Source organism: Cherax quadricarinatus, chromosome 53, assembly GCF_038502225.1.
Source record: "Cherax quadricarinatus isolate ZL_2023a chromosome 53, ASM3850222v1, whole genome shotgun sequence".
NCBI classification, from domain to species: domain Eukaryota; kingdom Metazoa; phylum Arthropoda; class Malacostraca; order Decapoda; family Parastacidae; genus Cherax; species Cherax quadricarinatus.
In genome coordinates this window covers 23,937,910-23,958,119 of record NC_091344.1, presented here as the reverse complement: position 1 = coordinate 23,958,119, position 20,210 = coordinate 23,937,910, and the positions used below count along the sequence as shown (strand labels likewise).

At 38.2% G+C, this 20,210-nt stretch overlaps 1 protein-coding gene across 3 annotated transcripts in view; it reads left to right on the top strand.

The window, feature by feature from the left end:
• LOC128692188 (SMC5-SMC6 complex localization factor protein 1) overlaps window positions 1-12,030 on the top strand; it is a 54,186-nt gene extending 42,156 nt beyond the window's left edge. For all 3 annotated transcript variants that reach the window (XM_070096472.1, XM_070096473.1, XM_070096471.1), the window contains 2 exons: window positions 785-897; window positions 4,746-12,030. In XM_070096472.1, coding sequence (XP_069952573.1) covers window positions 785-897; window positions 4,746-5,270 — 638 coding nt within the window. In that variant the 3' untranslated portion in view covers window positions 5,271-12,030. The remainder of the gene's footprint in view (window positions 1-784; window positions 898-4,745) is intronic.
• Window positions 12,031-20,210: the final 8,180 nt, after the last annotated feature.

Below are 20,210 nucleotides of genomic sequence, written 5' to 3'. Positions count from 1 at the left end.
CTTATTACCAAATCTCTTTCTATACATAGCTCAATTAAAGGCTTCCCATTTACATTTACCCCTGGCACCCCAAATTTACCTACTACTCCCTCCATAACATTTTTACCCACTTTAGCATTGAAATCCCAAACCACCATTACTCTCACACTTGATTCAAAACTCCCCACGCATTCACTCAACATTTCCCAAAATCTCTCTCTCTCCTCTATACTTCTCTCTTCTCCAGGTGCATATACGCTTATTATAACCCACTTTTCACATCCAATCTTTATTTTACTCCACATAATCCTTGAATTAATACATTTATAGTCCCTCTTTTCCTGCCATAGCTTATCCTTCAACATTATTGCTACTCCTTCTTTAGCTCTAACTCTTTTTGAAACCCCTGACCTAATCCCAGTTATTCCTCTCCATTGAAACTCTCCCACCCCCTTCAGTAGTACTGGTTATTATTGGCTGAGCTTAATGGCTGGCATACATAACACATCAATGAGAGTGGCATGATACTGGTTCATTGCTTTTGGATCAAACCTGATTACTTTCCATTTCCCAGGCATTGTATGAGCATGACTGCTATATTATACATTTCTCCACATATTTAATAATAATTGCACGTATCAAGTGTCTTGGGGAATGCTGGTGTTCGTATGTAGTAAGGAAAAGAGATACTGTAAGTCAGCGATAAAGAATATTGCATAGTAATGAAATACTGTTGATTATTTTAAAGCATTAAAAGTATTTTGGGTGAATACCATTTGTCTTTATCTTAACATTTTTTCTGCAGGTGGTGATTTACTGAAGGATAAAACTAAAGGAGGCAAGACCCCATTAAATTTAGCGACGACTACAGAAATGCGGCAGCTCTTGAATTCGTACAAAGGAGCACCGCCGTCTTTGGTAAAACTATCATATTTGTTTTTTGAGAAATCTTGTCTATATTAGATGACTTATTAAGGGGTAATCATATTGAGAACCATTGACAGATGTTTATTTTAAAGACCTTTTAGTAATGAACTGTTGAAGGGGCACCTAAAACACCTGCTTAAAGCTTTGTATATGCTGGTTTAGCTGTTGTGAAAGTGAAACACTTACACCTGCTCTAAGAGCACTTGCACCTTCTCTGAGAAAGATCTCTTAACAAAAAGATTCTACAAGAAAACTAAAGGAGGAGTGAGGATGGTGAAATAAGATACATATGCAACATTAGGATACTTCATTGAAAACATGTTTTCCCTTAAATGGCTTCATTAGTTTTGAAAATGCTGAAGTCATTTGTGGTGAAACGTTTCATCAGTAAAGCTTCCTAGTATGGTACATGTCTTATTTCATTGTTGGTATTTTATACCAGCTCTTAACAAGGGTGAGGGTGTTGCAACTCAGGTCAGTCGAATTGATACACATTTGACAAGACGGCTATTGACAGAATGATAGTGAATGTCTCCTTTTTTGGGTCCCCCTACCTTGGTGGGTGATGAATATTAAGGTAAATAAAAAATAAAAATATTGAGGTACAAGGAATGAATAGAAAATGGGTAGAATTTTTACTTTAAAAAAATATTCTGGCAATGAAAATAAATTAAGATATCAGATGAGGCTTCGAGTGTAAGAACAGCCAAGAAAAATGTACTTTGAAGGATGTTGAAATCTTTGCTTTTTCCCTATACAGTGGACCCCCGCATAACGATATTAATCCGTTCCTGAGAGTTCATTGTTATGCGAAATTATCGTTATGCGAATGAATTTTCCCCATAAGAAATAATGGAAATCAAATTAATCCGTGCAAGACACCCAAAAGTATGAAAAAAAAATTTTTACCACATGAAATATACATTTTCCTAAACACAAAGAGAAGGATACATGCACAATAGTAGAGCAGTACATGCACAATATATATTGTGCATGTACTACTCTACTAAATGAAGAATAAATGACACTTACCTTTATTGAAGATGCAGCAATGACTGATGAGACACTGTGTCCTGGGAGTGCCTTTTCCTCCTGAGTACTGTAGGTCCTGTTTGGCATTTTCTTCCAGAACAGGCCTTATCACACTGTGTATGCCACTACGATTCTTAAATCTCTCAAACCAACCTCTGCTGGCTTTAAATTCACCAATACGAGCACTAGTTCCAGGCATTTTTCCCTATTCACCTGGGTGTTAGTCGACTGGTGTGAGTTGCATCCTGAGAGACAAGATTAAGGACCCCAATGGAAATAAGTTAGACAGTCTTCGATGACACTGACTCTTTTATGGGTTATCCTGGGTTTGTTTCTTGGTATTCTCAATAAGCCAAACCAGCAACGATGCTACAGCAGCAGCAGCAGCAGCAGCTGACAGTGCTACAGCAGCAGCTGACAGTGCTACAGCAGCAGCAGATGGTGCTACAGCAGCAGCAGATGGTACTACAGCAGCAGACAGTGGTACAGCAGCAGCAGCAGCTGACAGTGCTACAGCAGCAGCAGACGGTGCTACAGCAGCAGCAGACGGTACTACAGCAGCAGCAGACGGTACTACAGCAGCAGCAGCAGCTGACGGTGGTACAGCAGCAGCAGCAGCTGACGGTGCTACAGCAGCAGCAGCTGACAGTGCTACAGCAGCAGCAGACGGTGCTACAGCAGCAGCAGATGGTACTGCAGCAGCAGCAGCAGCTGACGGTGGTACAGCAGCAGCAGCAGCTGATGGTGCTACAGCAGCAGCTGACAGTGCTACAGCAGCAGCAGACGGTGCTACAGCAGCAGCAGACGGTACTACAGCAGCAGCAGCTGATGGTGGTACAGCAGCAGCAGCTGACGGTGCTACAGCAGCAGCAGCAGCTGACAGTGCTACAGCAGCAGCAGCAGCTGACAGTGCTACAGCAGCAGCAGCAGCATCAGCAGTTGACCATGGTACCACAGTATTTCGATAATATTTCTCACCCTTTTTACCACAGGGTTGGCACTAGAAGTTTTCTTGGGGCCCATGGTCACTTATTTTGCAGATAAAATCACCAAAAACGCTGTAATAATAAGAAATGTTCCGATTGTATGCTTGGATGTTACCATGGAGGCTGGCTTGTAAACAATGCCACCGGCGGAACATGTGAGGCTGGCTCAGGCCGCACATTAGACGCGTCTCGGACGAATAGCGTTGAGCAGGTTTTTTAGCGGTATGCGAGGCAAAATCTTAGCGATAAAATGTATCGGTATGCGGATTTAATGTTATGTGATGCCAACGGTATGCGGGGGTCCACTGTATAAGTATTTTCGTGAGAGACCTTACTAACCAATTTACTGACAGGTCCTTTGTGTTTTTACCACATTGGCAATTTCCCCACCAAGGTAGGGTGACCCAAAGAGGGAAATCCATTCACTGTTACTCATTCAATAGATGGCTTACAAGTAATACATGGATAAAATTCCAGTGACTTTCTACATTGCAACATCCTCACCCAGCCTTCAGAGTTTATGTTTATACTATATACAGTGTGTGTGACACAAAAACTTAGCTTCTGTAAAAGAAAATATATATAAGTTATGGATCACTGGAAATGAAAAAATGATGTACAGTCTCATCTCGCTTAACAACGGAGTTCCGTTCCTAAGACCATGTCAGTAAATGAATTCGTCGCTAAGTGAGGAGCATACTATAATGATGGTGGGTTTGCGTCAATCATCTTGATATTCTTTTAATGTCACCTTTGCAGCATTTATAACATTTCTGATATGTTTTTGAATGTTTATACAGTAGTGTACTGTATATTGTAATAAACAGAATAGAGGAAATAAGCTCTAATATACAGTGGACCCTCGAATTTAGTGCCATTTCTGTATGCAAAACTATTTTTATTATCTATAAAATGTATTTTCTGTTAATATTTTTGGGTGTCTGGAATGGTTTAATTGGATTTACATTATTTCCTATGGGAAATATTAACAAAAAATACATTTTAGAGATAAAAATAGTTTTGCATACAGAAATGGCACTACTAAATTCGAGGGTCCACTGTATATTATTTGGGTATGCATACTGGTCAGAGAGCCCTTTGTAAGACTGAGTTGTCGGTAAACGAGTACATCGCTAAGTGAAGAGAGGCTGTATTTAGTAAATATGAGGGAATAGAGATGAATAAATCAATAACTGAATATGTAAATAACATAAAACTTTCATTTCTTTGTTTTTGGGTCACCCAGCCTTGGTGGGAGATGACCTGTGTGATAAAAAGAAAAAAGTGACAAATTGCTGAGTCTGTCTTTAATCATTTATGTCTTTGCATTGTAGTAATACAAGATTTAGATGAAGGGATCTTGATCCAAGGACTTGGAACCACCCTTCCCGTCATTGGATCAAATTTGATTATCTATTCTCCTGGTGGTGTATTATCTCACAAATATAATAATAATTGGATAAATATTACTACAGTTTCTTGGATTCAGCTGTTTTCTTGTTTGTGAGGTTTGTAAGGAATCAGAATCGAGAGAATTTATTGTATTTTAATTTTGAAAGCATTGGAAAAGACTTGAAGTAGTCACTTATCACATGCTTGGAGTGGCCAAGGTCCAAGCACCAAAACATTTCTAATAGGGGTGTGCCAGAGTATTGGTATCAGAACAAATTTTGATATCATCCAATCCCTAATTTCCAGTAGGCTTGTCCTAGTGATTGCGTTTTTTCTTTCCACCTCTTATCGGCATCATATGCGAATTAGACAGTTACTGCCACTTGTATTAAATAATCTGATAATTTACTATATTTTCTTCGTTTACAGGCTGCCAAGAAGAATAATGAGCTACATAAACTAAAGTCCAGAGTTATATCTCCAGATTTTAGCATGCCCAGTGGCATTCTTCCCAACCTTGAAGACCAGATGACATTTATCCTTGCCTATGTGAATAGCTATATGGAAGTGTGTGGTATTAGACATCTTGAATATGTATTTCTTAGAGAACTTAGGAAAGCTAGTGGGAACCATTTGGCAGAGAATGCTATATCTGGTGATACACAGGCTAATTGTAATATGACAGCAGGTGCTACTGAGGCTACCCAGGGTGAAGCGCAACCTACCTATGATCGGTTAAAAAGATTTAGAACTCAGGGTGGTAAATCTGTGTACGCCAGAGTTAAGCAGCTCTTTAGCGAATCTGAAACGCCTACCCATCTGGAGAAAGCCTTTGTTGATGAAAAGTATGATAATTGGAAGCTGGATATGCTAACCTGTAAGGATAAGAACTTGGAACAGCATGTTGAAGATGAGACAGATTTTGAACGAGAGCTTAGAGCCATGTTTATTTGAGAATTGTTTTGTTAGGATCACATGTACCTGTTTTGTAGTCTTGTAACTGGACTACATAGTAAAATGTTACTGAATATGTAAAATAAGCTTGGTACTTATTATTTTTTAATGCCTTTTAAAACATTTATTCTGCTTATATTGTTTATCCTTGTTTTTTATTTTTTATAGAAATTACAATTCGTAAATTGCTTTATATATTTCCTATGCTTTATCTTTAAATTTCTATGGAACAGAAAAGTGAAGAAACATAAAAAATTATCCTAATTTAATCACATTAATCCTGAAGACTGTTCGGGTAAAATTGTAGTAAAGTAAATAATAATAGTTCTTTATTTTTATGCAAGGATTTGTTCCATATGTTTTGTGTAATAAAAATGTTTACCAATGCAAGGAGACCCAGCTTACAAATGTCTCAAGTTACACTCATCTGTACTTAGAAAGTTTAAAACCACTTAGCTTAAAAATAACTTAGTTTAGAAACCACTTAGAAAGTTTAGAAACCAATTAGTAAGTTCAGAAACCACTTAGTTTTACAACTTTTGCACTATAGTACAAACAATTGTGAAACAAGTACACTTTGTAATGTTCGTTATACAAGCAACCAGTTCGTTGTTAAGTGGGAATGTCAGTAACATGGCAGCTAATTCATAAATTGACATACTAGGAGCAAAGCTAGTTGGTAAGCGGAAGAACCAGCAACACAACTAACCTGCAGGTTTAAACTAGAAATGCGACTTTTCAAATTTTATGAGTCAGGAACACTTCTAGTTTGTAAGTTAAGGATCTCTTAGAGCTGTATTGATGGTAATAATGCAGAACAGTATTTGTCAGATAGCACTTTAGGCTTTTATATTAGAAAGTACAGTTCTTACATGAAAGTTACATAAGTAAAACATTTATCAATTGAGTGCTGCCATTTTATAGTACATTTAACCTTGTAAAGCAACTATGCTTAACACTTTTTGACTTGATGCCATTTACAAATTATAGTATTTCTTTAACCCTTTCAGGGTCCGTCCCGTAGATCTACGGCTTTATGTTCAGGGTCCAAACCGTAGATCTACGTCATGAGCTCAGCTCACTCTGATAAACTGTGAGTGGTACATTTGGGCCTAGATATGAGAGAATACATCTATGTGGTATGTGTGCACCACATAAAACAGATCCTGCAGCACACTGTGTATAATGAGAGAAAAAAAAACTGAAATCATGATTTTTCGATTAAAACAGCGACTTTGCAGTGTTTTTTCGTATGTTTTTTATAGTTGTATTTGTGATTTCTTGGTCTCATTTGATAGAATGGAAGACATATTACAGAAATAGAGATGATTTTGATTGGTTTTAGCACTGGAAATGGCTTGAAACTGAGCTCAAAGTAGCGGAAATGTTAAATTTTTGCCGATATTCAAGAGTAAACAAACGACCTCACACATCTAATACACACCAGCTGGTGGGTCTAATATACATTCACAAATATGGTGATGATATTTATACTCTTATAAATATCATCACCATATTTGTCACCATTTTTGTCACCCTGCCTCGGTGGGAGACGGCCGACTTGTTGAAAAAAAAAAAAAAAAAAAAATTTATACTCTTATTACAGTATTGCATAACAGTAAATCTATTTTTTGGTGTGAATAAAAATTCATTATGTGAATAAAAAATCAAAATGGAATTTATTTGTAAAGCCTCAAAACGTAACTAATGAACAGAGGAAACGTTAGTTTAGTTCCAGGAATACCTACATTGTTTATTCTGGACCCCATTTTGAAATTGGAATATTTTGAACTTTGTGTTAAATTGGCCAAATTAACAATTTCTGATCACTTTATTTTGTAGTTGAAACAGTTGACTTGGTGATTTCTTGTGCTCAATCGATAGAATAGAAGTAATACTAGTGAAATAGCTAAGAATTTGGTTGACTGGAATAATATAATTGGCCTAAACTGGGAGTCGAAGTCGGCAAAATCGCAGATTCGTAAATATCGCTGACACATCAAAATTCGCGAGAGCATAATTTCGTCAATTTTCTATCAAATTTCGTACTTTTTATTTTATTACCTTCACAAAAAGATTCTACCATTTCATAAGAAAAAATAAAAAATTTTTTTTTTTTAAATTCTTGGACACTGGGGCACCACTTCAGATTTGGGCCTTGGACCCTGAAGGGGTTAATAACACTACAAAACCCTTGTATAATGGTTCGAGAATCTATGAAAAATTAACCTGCGAATGTTGGTAGCAGATGCCATAATTTTTACAGTCTGTTCTTGGGATACAAAGCCTCCCACTGAATGGGAGCAAAGTACTAGACTAACATTTTGTACAAATCAAAAGTTTTTTAAGATTACATTCCTTATGAATCTCAATTTGTAGAAAGTTCTATGCATGAAAAGTTTGAAGAAAACATTTAGTGCATTAATAAAAAGAATACTTGAAAGTTCAGTAGAAGATGAATAGGATTAATCCAGAAAGTAGGTACATGACTGCTTAATGCATGGGAATATGTAATTAGTGTAATTATGATGTATAATTTAAGGTTACCTTTCTTCGGGGTACATGTAGTTTACTTTAAAACCTTTAAGTAAACTTTACATATCCTGAAGAAGAAAGATTAGTAACCCAATGTCTTTAACAGTCTTGTACCTACAGTTGTTGAATATTTTTTTTATAATTATATGACAAAATTGTTTAATGAGAAAGCTGCATAGTGACATCTAAACTGTCGTATCTGAGTGTCTCGGCAAAGACAGTGATTATGTGTGAATGATGGTGAAAGTGTTTCACTTTGGGTCACCTTGCCTCGGTGGGAGATTCCTGACGTGTTGAAAAAGAAAAAAAAAATGTTCTAGACTTAGACTCGGTTGCTGGAGGCTTTAAGGACCATCACTGCTTACCTTGTATGAGCCCTCCACTCCACGGGGCACTGGTCTCATACACCACAAGGAGTCGTGGCATTTTAAAAAGTCAGTCGTGCCATTTTATCTCCATACTTCTCCATTTTTCCTGGTTATTACTTACTCAAATGCATTCCTCTTTAGTTTATACATTTCTAGTATAAGTATGATGAGTTCCTTTAATTTTTGGGAAAATGTGATAAGGAAATGTGGCCTTTATTTTTCAAATATTTGTGTGTTTGCTGAGTGTTGAGTTTATAACCTTCCCTACATGCAGTACAGCTCAGTAGGGCTACATCAACTCTAGAATACTAGATGAAATTGATTTATGATTTGACTTCTTTTTAGCACATTGGCCGGTTCCCACCAAGGCAGGGTGACCCAAAGAGAAAGAAAATCCCCAAAAAGAAAATACTTTCATCATCATTCAACACTTTCACCTCACACTTACATAATCACTGTCTTTGCAGAGGCGCTCAGATACGACAGTGTAGAAGTCCCTCCAAACTGCCAATATCCCAAACCCCTTCTTTAAAGTGCAGTCATTGTACTTCCCATTTCCAGGACTCTAATCTGGCTAACCAGTTTCCCTGAATCCCTTCACAAAATATTACCCTGCTCACATTCCAACTGCTCGTTATGTCCCAAATATCATTCGTCTTCATTCACTCCTATCTAACACGCTTGCACATACTTGCTGGAAGGCCAAGCCCATTGCCCACAAAACCCCCTTTACCACCTCCCTCCAACCTTTTTGAGGACAATCCCTGCTCTGCCTTCCTTACCTAACTACAAATTTATACGCTCTCCGAGTCATTCTACTTTGATCCATTCTCTCTTAATGACCAAACCACCTCAACAACCCCTCTTCAGCCCTCTGACTAATACTTTTAGTAGCTCCACACCTCCTCCTAATTTCCACACTCCGAATTCTCTGCATAATATTTACACCACACATTGCCCTTAGACAGGACATCTCCACTGCCTCTAGCCACCTCCTCACTGCAGCATTTGCAACCCAAGCTTCACACCCATATAAGAGTGTTGGTGCCACTATATTTTCGTACATTCCCTTCTTTGCCTCCATGGATAACGTTTTTTTGTCTCCACAGATCCCTCAGCGCACCACTCACCTTTTTTCCTCCATCAGTTCTATGGTTAACCTCATCCTTCATAAATCCATCTGCTGACAAGTCAACTCCCAAATATCTGAAAACATTTACTTCTTCCATACTCCCTCTCCCTCTCCCTTTCTTTATCTAAATTGTTTAATACCCTCATCACCTTACTCTTATGTATGTTCACTTTAAGATGACAGTTATCTGGAATATATTCTTGGCAGGGAAGAGAGTCAGGGAAACTAGTTAGTTGGACTTGAGTCCTGGAGGTGGGAGGTTACAGTGCCTGCACTCTGAAGGAGAGGCAGGGATATTTACATTTTGGAGGAGCAACTGAACGGTAGTGTCAGCGTGCCTCTGGCAAGACAGTTTTGAAGTGAACGAGTGATGATGAAAGTGTTTCTTCTCTTTTAGGTCACCCTGCCTCGGTAGGAGATGGCTGATGTGTTAACCCTTTGAGGGTTTTCGTCGTACTAGTACGTCTTACGCGTAGGGGTTTTTGACGTACTAGTACTCATAAATTCTAGCGACCTCAAATCTAGTGGGAGAAAGCTGGTAGGCCTTCATATGAAAGAATGGGTCTATGTGGTCAGTGTGCACAGTCTAAAAAAAATCCTGCAGCACACAGTGCATAATGAGAAAAAAAAAACTTTTTCCATTTTTTTTTAATAAATCAGCGACTTTGCAGTGTATTTTCGTATGGTATTTATTGTTGTATTCTAGTTTTCTTGGTCTCATTTTATAGAATGGAAGACATACTACAGAAATTGAGATGATTTTGACTGGTTTTACAAAGAAAGGTGCCTTGAAATTGAGCTCAAAGTAGCAGAAATGTTCGATTTTTACCAAACTTCAAAAGTAAACAAATCGTGCCAAGCGTGCAATACACGTCAACTGGTGAGTCTAATATTCTTTCACAAGTGCACCAATAATATTTATACCATTTTTTACACTAATGCAGTAGTCTGCATAACAGTAAATCTTATATTTTTTGTGAGAATAAAAATTCAAAGTGGAAAGCAAAAGAATATAAGAGGGGCCTTGAGACGTGACTAATGACTAGAGGAAATGTCATTTTAGTGCCAGGAATGTCTTTCTTGTTTATTCTGGACCCTATTCCGAAATTGGCATCTTTTGAAATTTGTGTGAAATTGGCAAAATTGCTAAATTCTGACCACTGTACTGGATAGTTGAATTTATAAATGGGTGGTTTCTTGCACCCATTCGATAGAAAAAATGGAGTTCTAGCGAAATATTCATGTTTTTTGTCGACTAGTACAGTGAAATTGGCCGAAAATGGGGCTCAAAGTGGGCAAAATCGCCGATCCGTAAACATCGCCGAGACTGCTAACTTTGCGAGAGCATAATTCCGTAAGTTTTCTATCAAATTTCAAACTTTTGGTGTCGTTATGATCGGGAAAAGATTCTCTATCTTTTCATAAGAGAAAATAATTTTTTTTTTTTTTTAAATTTGGCCGACCCTGAGAACGAGTTTCGGAGAGGGCCTGTCGACCCTCAAAGGGTTAAGAAAAACAATGCAGTATATTATTGAAAGATTAATTTCCAACACAAATGTCTTTATAATTTTTTAAAAATTTCGGTATCCATATACTAGTACATCTATGATGAGAACAATAACCCCATAAAGTATTATACAGGCTTTAAGTTTATTTTTTTAACTGTTTTGAGTGTTTCCTCTGTTTACAGTTTAATCAGGGTACAGTGACAAGATACTAATAAGTTTTTAACTAGTCAATGGAAGAATCAACCTTCCTTTCCTTTGCAGTTAATCTAATTAACTATATTATATAACTTTTATTTCTTTCTGTCTATGTAGGTTATCAGGTTATCAGCTTTCCTTCAATATTATAGTAATAGTTTTTCCATTGTTCATTCCATAATGTAGTAGCATTTAGAAAGTTTTGTCAGCTCCCACTGTTTATTCTTATACTTAGAGTGAGCATTCCAGAAAATTAATCCTAAGTTGATTGTTCAGTAGAGGAGGGCCCCGCTGTTACAGCAGGTTAGGTTCCAGACTACTGCTGTAAAGCAAAAATTGCTGTAAAGTGAATCAGCCTTTTTTTCACTTTCAAATGCATATAAAATCCTGATAACATGTTTACACTATCATATGTTTACACTATCATATATAGTATAGGTAGGACTAAAAAATATTACATTTACAGTACACACATTGCTCAACTTTTTTATTTTGTAATAATTTTGTGCAAATTTGCCTGAAGGTTATAAATAAAACTTGAGAAAGACTTCAGGTTAAAAAAAAATGGATAATAAAGTTTAATGAGCAAGGTTAGAGATTTATCAAGCATAATGAAGTGGTGATATAGTGAGGTGGCACGCAGTCCTACCTTTATATATCCCACCGAGGCGGGGTGGCCCATAAGGAAAAACGAAAGTTCCTCCTTTTACATTTAGTAATATATATACAGGAGAAGGGGTTACTAGCCCCTTGCTCCTGGCATTTTAGTCGCCTCTTACAACACGCATGGCTTACGGAGGAAGAATTCTGTTCCACTTACCCATGGAGGTAAGAGGAAATAAACAAGAACAAGAACTAGTAAGAAAATATAAGAAAACCCAGAGGGGTGTGTATATATATGCTTGTGCACGTATGTGTACAGCAAGCGTGCGTGAGCGTGTTAGATAGGAGTGAATGGAGACGAATGGTACTTGGGACCTGACGATCTGTTGGAGTGTGAGCAGGGTAATACTTAGTGAAGGGATTCAGGGAAACCGGTTATTTTCATATAGTCGGACTTGAGTCCTGGAAATGGGAAGTACAATGCCTGTACTTTAAAGGAGGGGTTTGGGATATTGGCAGTTTGGAGGGATATGTTGTGTATCTTTATATGTGTATGCTTCTAAACTGTTGTATTCTGAGCACCTCTGCAAAAACAGTGATAATGTGCGAGTGTGGTGAAAGTGTTGAATGATGATGAAAGTATTTTCTTTTTGGGGATTTTCTTTCTTTTTTGGGTCACCCTGCCTCGGTGGGAGACGGCCGACTTGTTGAAAAAAAAAAAAAAAAAAAACACGTATGTGTAGCGTGACCTAAGTGTAAGTAGAAATAGCAAGACGTACTTGAAACCTTGCATGTTTATGAGACAGAAAAATGGACACCAGCAATCCTACCTTCATGTAAAACAATTACAGGCTTCGTTTTACACTCACTTGACAGGATGGTAGTACCTTCCTGGGCGGTTGCTGTCTACCAACCTACTACCTATGACCTTTATATATATATATATATATATATATATATATATATATATATATATATATATATATATATATATATATATATATATATCTTTCTTTCTTTCAACACACTGGCTGTATCCCACCGAGGCGGGGTGGCCCAAAAGGAAAATCGAAAGTTTCTCCTTTATATATACTATATATATATATATTTTTTTTTTCAACAAGTTGGCTGTCTCCCACCGAGGCAGGGTGACCCAAAAAAGAAAGAAAATCCCCAAAAAGAAAATACTTTCATCATCATTCAACACTTTCACCACACTCACACATAATCACTGTTTTTGCAGAGGTGCTCAGAATACAACAGTTTAGAAGCATACACATATAAAGATACACAACATATCCCTCCAAACTGCCAATATCCCAAACCCCTCCTTTAAAGTGCAGGCATTGTGCTTTCCATTTCCAGGACTCAAGTCCGACTATATGAAAATAACTGGTTTCCCTGAATCCTTTCACTAAATATTACCCTGCTCACACTTCAACAGATCGTCAGGTCCCAAGTACCATTCGTCTCCATTCACTCCTATCTAACACGCTCACGCATGCTTGTATAATTATTATTATATGTATAATTATTTTGAAATTTAATATCTGCACTTTTTTGGAAGATAGAATGAGCGATGGTAAATATTTTCCTTCTTTGAGTCACCTTGGTGGGAAATCATGTTAAAAAAACTGTTACAGTAACGACCAGCTAATAATTGCAGTAACAGAGTAGTTAAAATGCATTGCCAACTGATTTAATGAAGATTATACTACATTAGCTGAATGACCTGTGTGGGGTCATTCAGCTAATGTAGTGAAGGCATATTAATACTTGTATGGATATTCAGTAATGGTAGCCAAGGTGTATTAAGTATGGATGTGTTTTTTTTTTTTATTTATTTTTTATTAACAGTAGCCATCTCCCATTAAAGTAGGGTGACTCTTAAAATGAAGAAACACATTCACCATCATTATTCAGTAGCTCTTGCCAGAAATGTGGAGACATCATGGTTCAGATAACCCTCCTAAATGCAATATGTTTTATGTATATAGTAATAAATTTAGATTTTTGTAAATTTTTATAAATTTACTGAATATGCCTTTATGCAGTAAACAAGAATACTGAATATTCTTGAATATCATAAAAAAATATGGTATTGTGTTTTTTCGTACAAAAATATTTAACTTTTTTCCCCCCCTCAAAGAATGAAGAAGGGAAGGGAGGCAGACAGGAGGGAAGGAACAGGAAGTGCCTTAATTCAGTTAATAGGGACTTGCTTCTAAAAGTTTGATCTGTTATATCCTTCCTCATATCAAACTATACCACGGGCGAAGTTAAAACCCGCCCATGGTATGGTTTGTTTGCAATTATGATTCATGTTCCTCAGATCAAATGTGATTCTCGTTTCCTCTCACAGGTTTATTTTTCTTATAAATATAGTTATAACACTGTCTATTATTAACCTGTCTAATGTTTAACAAACTTGAAGAACTCAGTGACCTATGTGGGTTTGTCTGCTACGAATATGTAATAATTTAACAATGAAAAGCAAATACCCTGAGGGAAGCTGTATAAATATATCTTGGTTATATGTGTGTTGAGTATTAGGAGTAATATTTCGGAGAAGTATGTAATGAATCTGAACAGTGCTTGGTTTTCATTATTATAACGACAGCACTTTATGACTCAGGTGGGTTTAGCTCCTAATTGTGATGATAATAGTAATGTAAACACTTCCAGCGTAGATTGACTGACATAGTAGCCAGGCTTGGACTTTTGTTACAATACTTCCGGCAGTATGGTAGACACTTGATGATCACACGAAATGCACAGAATGTGGTGAGCCTTATCACTTGCTGGAACACTATGTGCTTGATTGTCCACTTAAGGAATATAGTAATAGATAGGAAAATAAGCTAAGTGATATATTGCATGAAAATATATGGTATCAAACATAATGCGAATTGTAGATATGCTGTATATCCTTGTTACAAAAAATACGATATCTAATAATGATAGAGATCTCCAGTGAATACTAGAAAGGACTGCCCTTCCAGCATCCAGCCTGTTACTGGGTTTTTGTAACTAGTCAGTATCCTTGTTCAATTATCCATTAGAATTTAATAGTAATATTCAATAGTGCTTCAGGATTACAACTGGTAGGCTACTAACTAAAGAAATTAAAATTTAAGAAGTTTATTAATAAAGATAAAGTTGTCTAGGTGGACAATATCAAAGTAATCTATTTAACATAATATAGGATACAAGTTCCTACACTTCTCTCGTGTACAGTAGTATTGTGCTGAAGGTACATATCATATCTTTATGGCTTTTAAGTACTGTCTGGTACATAGTCATCATTTAAGAACATAATACTAATATATACAAGTGAGTATGTGTGTATGTCTGTAAGTGCTCTAAGTAGTTCGCTATGTCTCAAGACTCGACTAGACTTCACCAATGACTGACTAAAAGTCCTCACATAAACTAACTTCTTGACCAACCTGGCAATCAGAACAGCTTGTTTGAACAGAAAAAAGGACCGATTCGCCGAACAGCAATATAACAAGCAGTAGCAACACAGATTGAGGAGCAAGGAGATAACATAATGACCCTAAGTAGGGACCATCTGCAGATCCTCCACAAAAGTCCCAAAACTCCCATACTACTGAATCTAAGTTCAGCATAAGAAAATCCCCGACTGTGACGGTGCACAGATATCAGGACAAATTAGGTCAGAAGCTACAGCTCAGGACCTGAGTTTCTCAAAGTGTCAGTGTGCCACACAACCTCAGTAAAATGTCGAAAATCACTAAGTCTAAGCTATGCTCTTTCTTTTTTATAAAAATAATAATAGGCTATGCTCTGAACAGACCCCTCAAGGAAGGTTCCTTGATGTTGGTGAGGGGCTCTTGATTTAGGGAATTGGATCTGTGCTCCAGTTCCCCGAATTAAGCCTGAATGCCTTCCACATCCATCCCCCCCAGGCGCTGTATAATCCTCCGGGTTTAGCGCTTCCCCTTGATTGTAATAATAATCCAACAAGGGAGAGCTGGAGAGGGAAGTGTTGGAATCATCATCAACCAGAGAGAGAGCTCTCGAAGGCAACGCAGTCCTCTCACCCAGGTGAGGTGTGATCACCCCACCCTGATCACGTGATTCTCCGTGGACTGCTGCTGCCCAGCAACTACAGAGAAGCCGGCAGCGAAACATGTGGAGCGGTAGTTACAGTCGTTAGACAATGCCGTCAGCTACTTAACACTCGAGCAATGAGCACTGAATAATATATAAATGTTTCATCCTACCTAATAATATAACTAAGTCAAATAATAATATAAAGCAATATATTTACAATTTAGCTAACATCGCAAATATAAGCAATATAAAATTATATTAATAGGTAATATACATTATATACCCCCTCAAGGAAGGTTCCTTGATGTTGGTGAGGGGCTCTTGATTTAGGGAATTGGATCTGTGCTCCAGTTCCCCGAATTAAGCCTGAATGCCTTCCACATCCCCCCCCCCAGGCGCTGTATAATCCTCCGGGTTTAGCGCTTCCCCCTTGATTACAATAATAATACATTATATACATTGTGACCCATTCAGGGGTTGCTATAATCCTGATACAGTATACTCCTGTCATCCCTTATTTTGAGCCCTAGTTCCCAGGACTGTATCTATGTGCTCTTGAGCTGCTATTCACAGGATGGATATGGGTGTGCAATAGCCACTACCTTCCACAGGATGGATATGGCTCACAAACTAGGTGCTGTGGTAGCTAATTCTAAATCTGATGTTTCTCGAGCATGTTAGTCGTATGCTGGACTACTGTCTTACTATTCCACCCTGTGAAGCAGTCTGCCCACAACCGCCCCATCAAGGAAGGTTCCTTGATGCTGGTGAGGGGCTCTTGATCTAGGGAATTGGATCTGTGCTCCAGTTCCCAGAATTGAGTCTGAATACCTTCCATCCCCTCCCTCCCACATGCGCTGTATAATCCTACGGGTTTAGCGCTCCCCCCATGATTATAATAATTCCCACAACTGTTGATGGGAGTGTTTATCCCTGTTTAAGTTTAATATGGACATGTTGATGTGCAGGGCAATGAACAGGTGGATGGTGCTGCACGGTCAGCAGTGCGTGATCTCCCGGTGTCCTGTAGAGGTATTCCGTTCAGGGATTATTTTAGTCATCTCTGCTCGTCTTTGCGGCCATTGGCAACAATGGTAGTCAGACATGCACCATAACAAATTGCACTCTATTAAATCGCTTTTAGGTTTGTGACCATCTTACTACCGTTGCCGTACTCGGGAGACTGTGCTCTCCCGTCTCTGCATCGGCCATAACTCGCCTTACCCATCGGTATCTCGTGGAATGACACCCTATTCCTCTCCCTGAGGTTTGTCGGGTCCCTTTTTCACTTTCTTGTGGACTGCCTGGTTTACCAGCGAACTCACAGGATTTACCTCCATCAACGCTGCCACCCTACCGTTATTACTTTATCTTCTCTTCTTGCAGACTGCCCTGCTTTTGACTTACGATCACTTTTTGACTTTTTGTCAGCAATTACTTTACTGTACGAACTTTGACACAGCCCCTAGTGTCCCTTCCAACCCTTTTCTCCTCTTGCCCCTGATCCCCTCTCCACCTGTTTATAGCCCTGGCACTATTTTTTACCCCACAACACTGCATAACCCTTGTCATTAAGTGCTTTATTTGATAATAATCCACCCTGTGAATGCTGTATGACCCTTGTGGTTTGGAAAATTGCATTTATCTGAATGTATCCTTATATACATAACAGTAAATGAACAGATAATTATTATTTATTAAGATTTAAGAGATTTCGTTCGGATTTTTAACCCCGGAGGGTTAGCCACCCAGGATAACCCAAGAAAGTCAGTGCGTCATCGAGGACTGTCTAACTTATTTCCATTGGGGTCCTTAATCTTGTCCCCCAGGATGCGACCCACACCAGTCGACTAACACCCAGGTACCTATTTGCTGCTAGGTGAACAGGACAACAGGTGTAAGGAAACGTGTCGAATGTTTCCACCCGCCGGGAATCGAACCCGGGCCCTCCGTGTGTGAAGCGGGAGCTTTTTAGCCACCAGGCCACCGGGCCACATCAGTTAGACAAGTAGGAATTTGGGACACCTAGGTCGCAAAAAATGTCCCCCTTCGATACCTACCACTGTCATATCCACAAGTTGCTCTGGAGCTATTAATTAAATGAATTATACATCTCCAGGAATACTGGTAAATATATAAATTTGTGGACTGTATATTAAATTAAAAAATGATTATATATAAACACATATACATAATAGAAGGAGAATATCTTAAAATCATAACGCTTACCAATTTGACTGGAGATTAATGTGTATCATACTCAGAAAACCTCACTGTCTATCTATGAAAATAACACTGGCCAGGTTACTACATAAGACTTATCTGAGGTTCCTGGAACTGTCTTGTCCAGTCGCCTGATATCTCAAGTTATGCAGGAATGCACATCCAACAATTTCGCCTTCTATTTGAGAGGTGTCAACCCAATTTTAGCTGTATAGCCCTTGTGGCTTAGCGCTTCTTTTTTATTATAATAATAATAATAACCCAATTTTAGCCTCTAGAGCACGAAAATTCTTCACATTATTAATTAACGTCTTACTCCATTCAAACAAAATGGCGACCCTCCCCAGCCGCAGGTTTCCCATTTTCGATAACATACTTCTTTTAAAAATACAATATAGGGCATCTATTTACCTATAAATTACCATATTTCCGGAAAATATATACAGTATTTTCCACATGTGGATTTAGTGATAGGTTTTGAAAGTAATAATAATAATCCACCCTGTGAAAAATTCAATATATCATCCCTTTAAAAGGTACATAGGTACAGGAAGGCCCCACTTATACTGCAGGTCAAGTTCCGGACTTCTGCTCTAAAGTGAAAATCACTAAAGTGAATCATAACCTTTTTTCCGTTTTCAAATGCATATAAAAGCCTAATAATATGTTTACACTATCATATATTAAGTGATTATTTTACATGCATAGTTTATAGGTATAAGTGAAAAGGACTGCATTAACGATACCATAAAGTGATGTGCTGTAAAGTGGGGCTTCCTGTACCTTGATGCTGGTAATTAATTCTTCAATCTCAGGAATTATAGGTAACTTCACTTACCTTTGATCTACTGTGATTGCCTTATATTCCATAGATGCTATGTGATTCCAGTGGGTTTTAACACCATCCTATTAATAGTAATACTGGGGTAATAATAAGGAATATTCCTTATTACCACATGTAAAGTAAAAGGACACAAGTGCAACTAATGTGACATTTTTATTGTGGCAACGTCTCGCTCTCCAGGAGCTTTATCAAGCCGAGCGAAACGTTGCAACAGTAAGAATGTCACATTAGTTGCACTTGTGTCCTTTTACTGTACATATTGTCGGTAATTCTACCGACAGGAATGAGTGGATTAACGACATTGTTAATCCAAGGAACTGGATGAGTTTTGCTTCCCTTGGGGTGAACCTGATTGCCTCTCATTACCCCTGGAACTGTATGACTCCTACACATTTAGCGCTTTCTCAGAATACACACGTGTGCTCATGGTAAATCTAAGAGCAACCTTCGGGAATCTCAAAGTCATTCTGGGTCCTTTTTATGCAACATACATTAGGCCCATCTTGGAGTATGCAGCACCAGTATGGAACCCTCACCTGAAAAAACCGTGTTAAACTGGAGACTTGCAGAAGTACGCAAGAATGCTTGTTCCTGTAGTATGAGGAGAGGCTAACAGAATTGTACCTAATGACATCGGAGGGCAAGAACCAGGTGAGACATGATAACAACATACAAAATACTCAGGAGAATTGACAAGGTAGGCAGGGATAGGATGTTTGAGAGGCGTGAAACTGGCGTTCGGGGACACTACTGGAAGCAAAGTCACAGATGAGCCACAGAGATGTTAGGAAGTATTTCTTCAGTCTCAGAGTGGTGGGGAAGTAGGATCTTGGTGAGGAAGTGGTGGAAGCAGACTCCATACATAGCTCTAAGAGCAGGTACGGTAGGGTCCAAGAGGCAAAGGGTAAATCTGAAAAGTGGCAAGTTAACAAGCAGTGTCAGGCTCTGAGAACCGACCCTCTTCCACAAATAAGTGAGGACAGTACGTGAGTGAAGTCTTCAATATCTTTTCCCTTAAGAAAGGTTCCTTGATGCTTGCGAGGGGCTCTTGATCTAGGGAACTGGATCTGTGCTCCAGTTCCCTGAATTAAGCCTGAATACCTTCCATCGTCCCCACAGGCGCTGTATAACCCTACAAGTTTAGCGCTATCCCCTTCATTATAATAATAATTCAAGGTCTTTCATACGTCCTTCAGTTCCTCAGATCTGTAAATTGGGATAAATCTTAGTCCAGCAATCTGAAAGACGATCATTTGTGACTAATTTTGTAGCCTGAAACACACAAGAAAAAACATAAGGAAATAAGCTTGTTGAGTATATTGGGTAAAATGTATGGTAGAATTATTGAATGAGTTAGTGGTAATATAAACTAGGTATGCAGAATAAGAAGGATATAGGAAGAGTAGGGTATGTATTGACCAAATGATTATATTAACGATTACCAGTGTAATA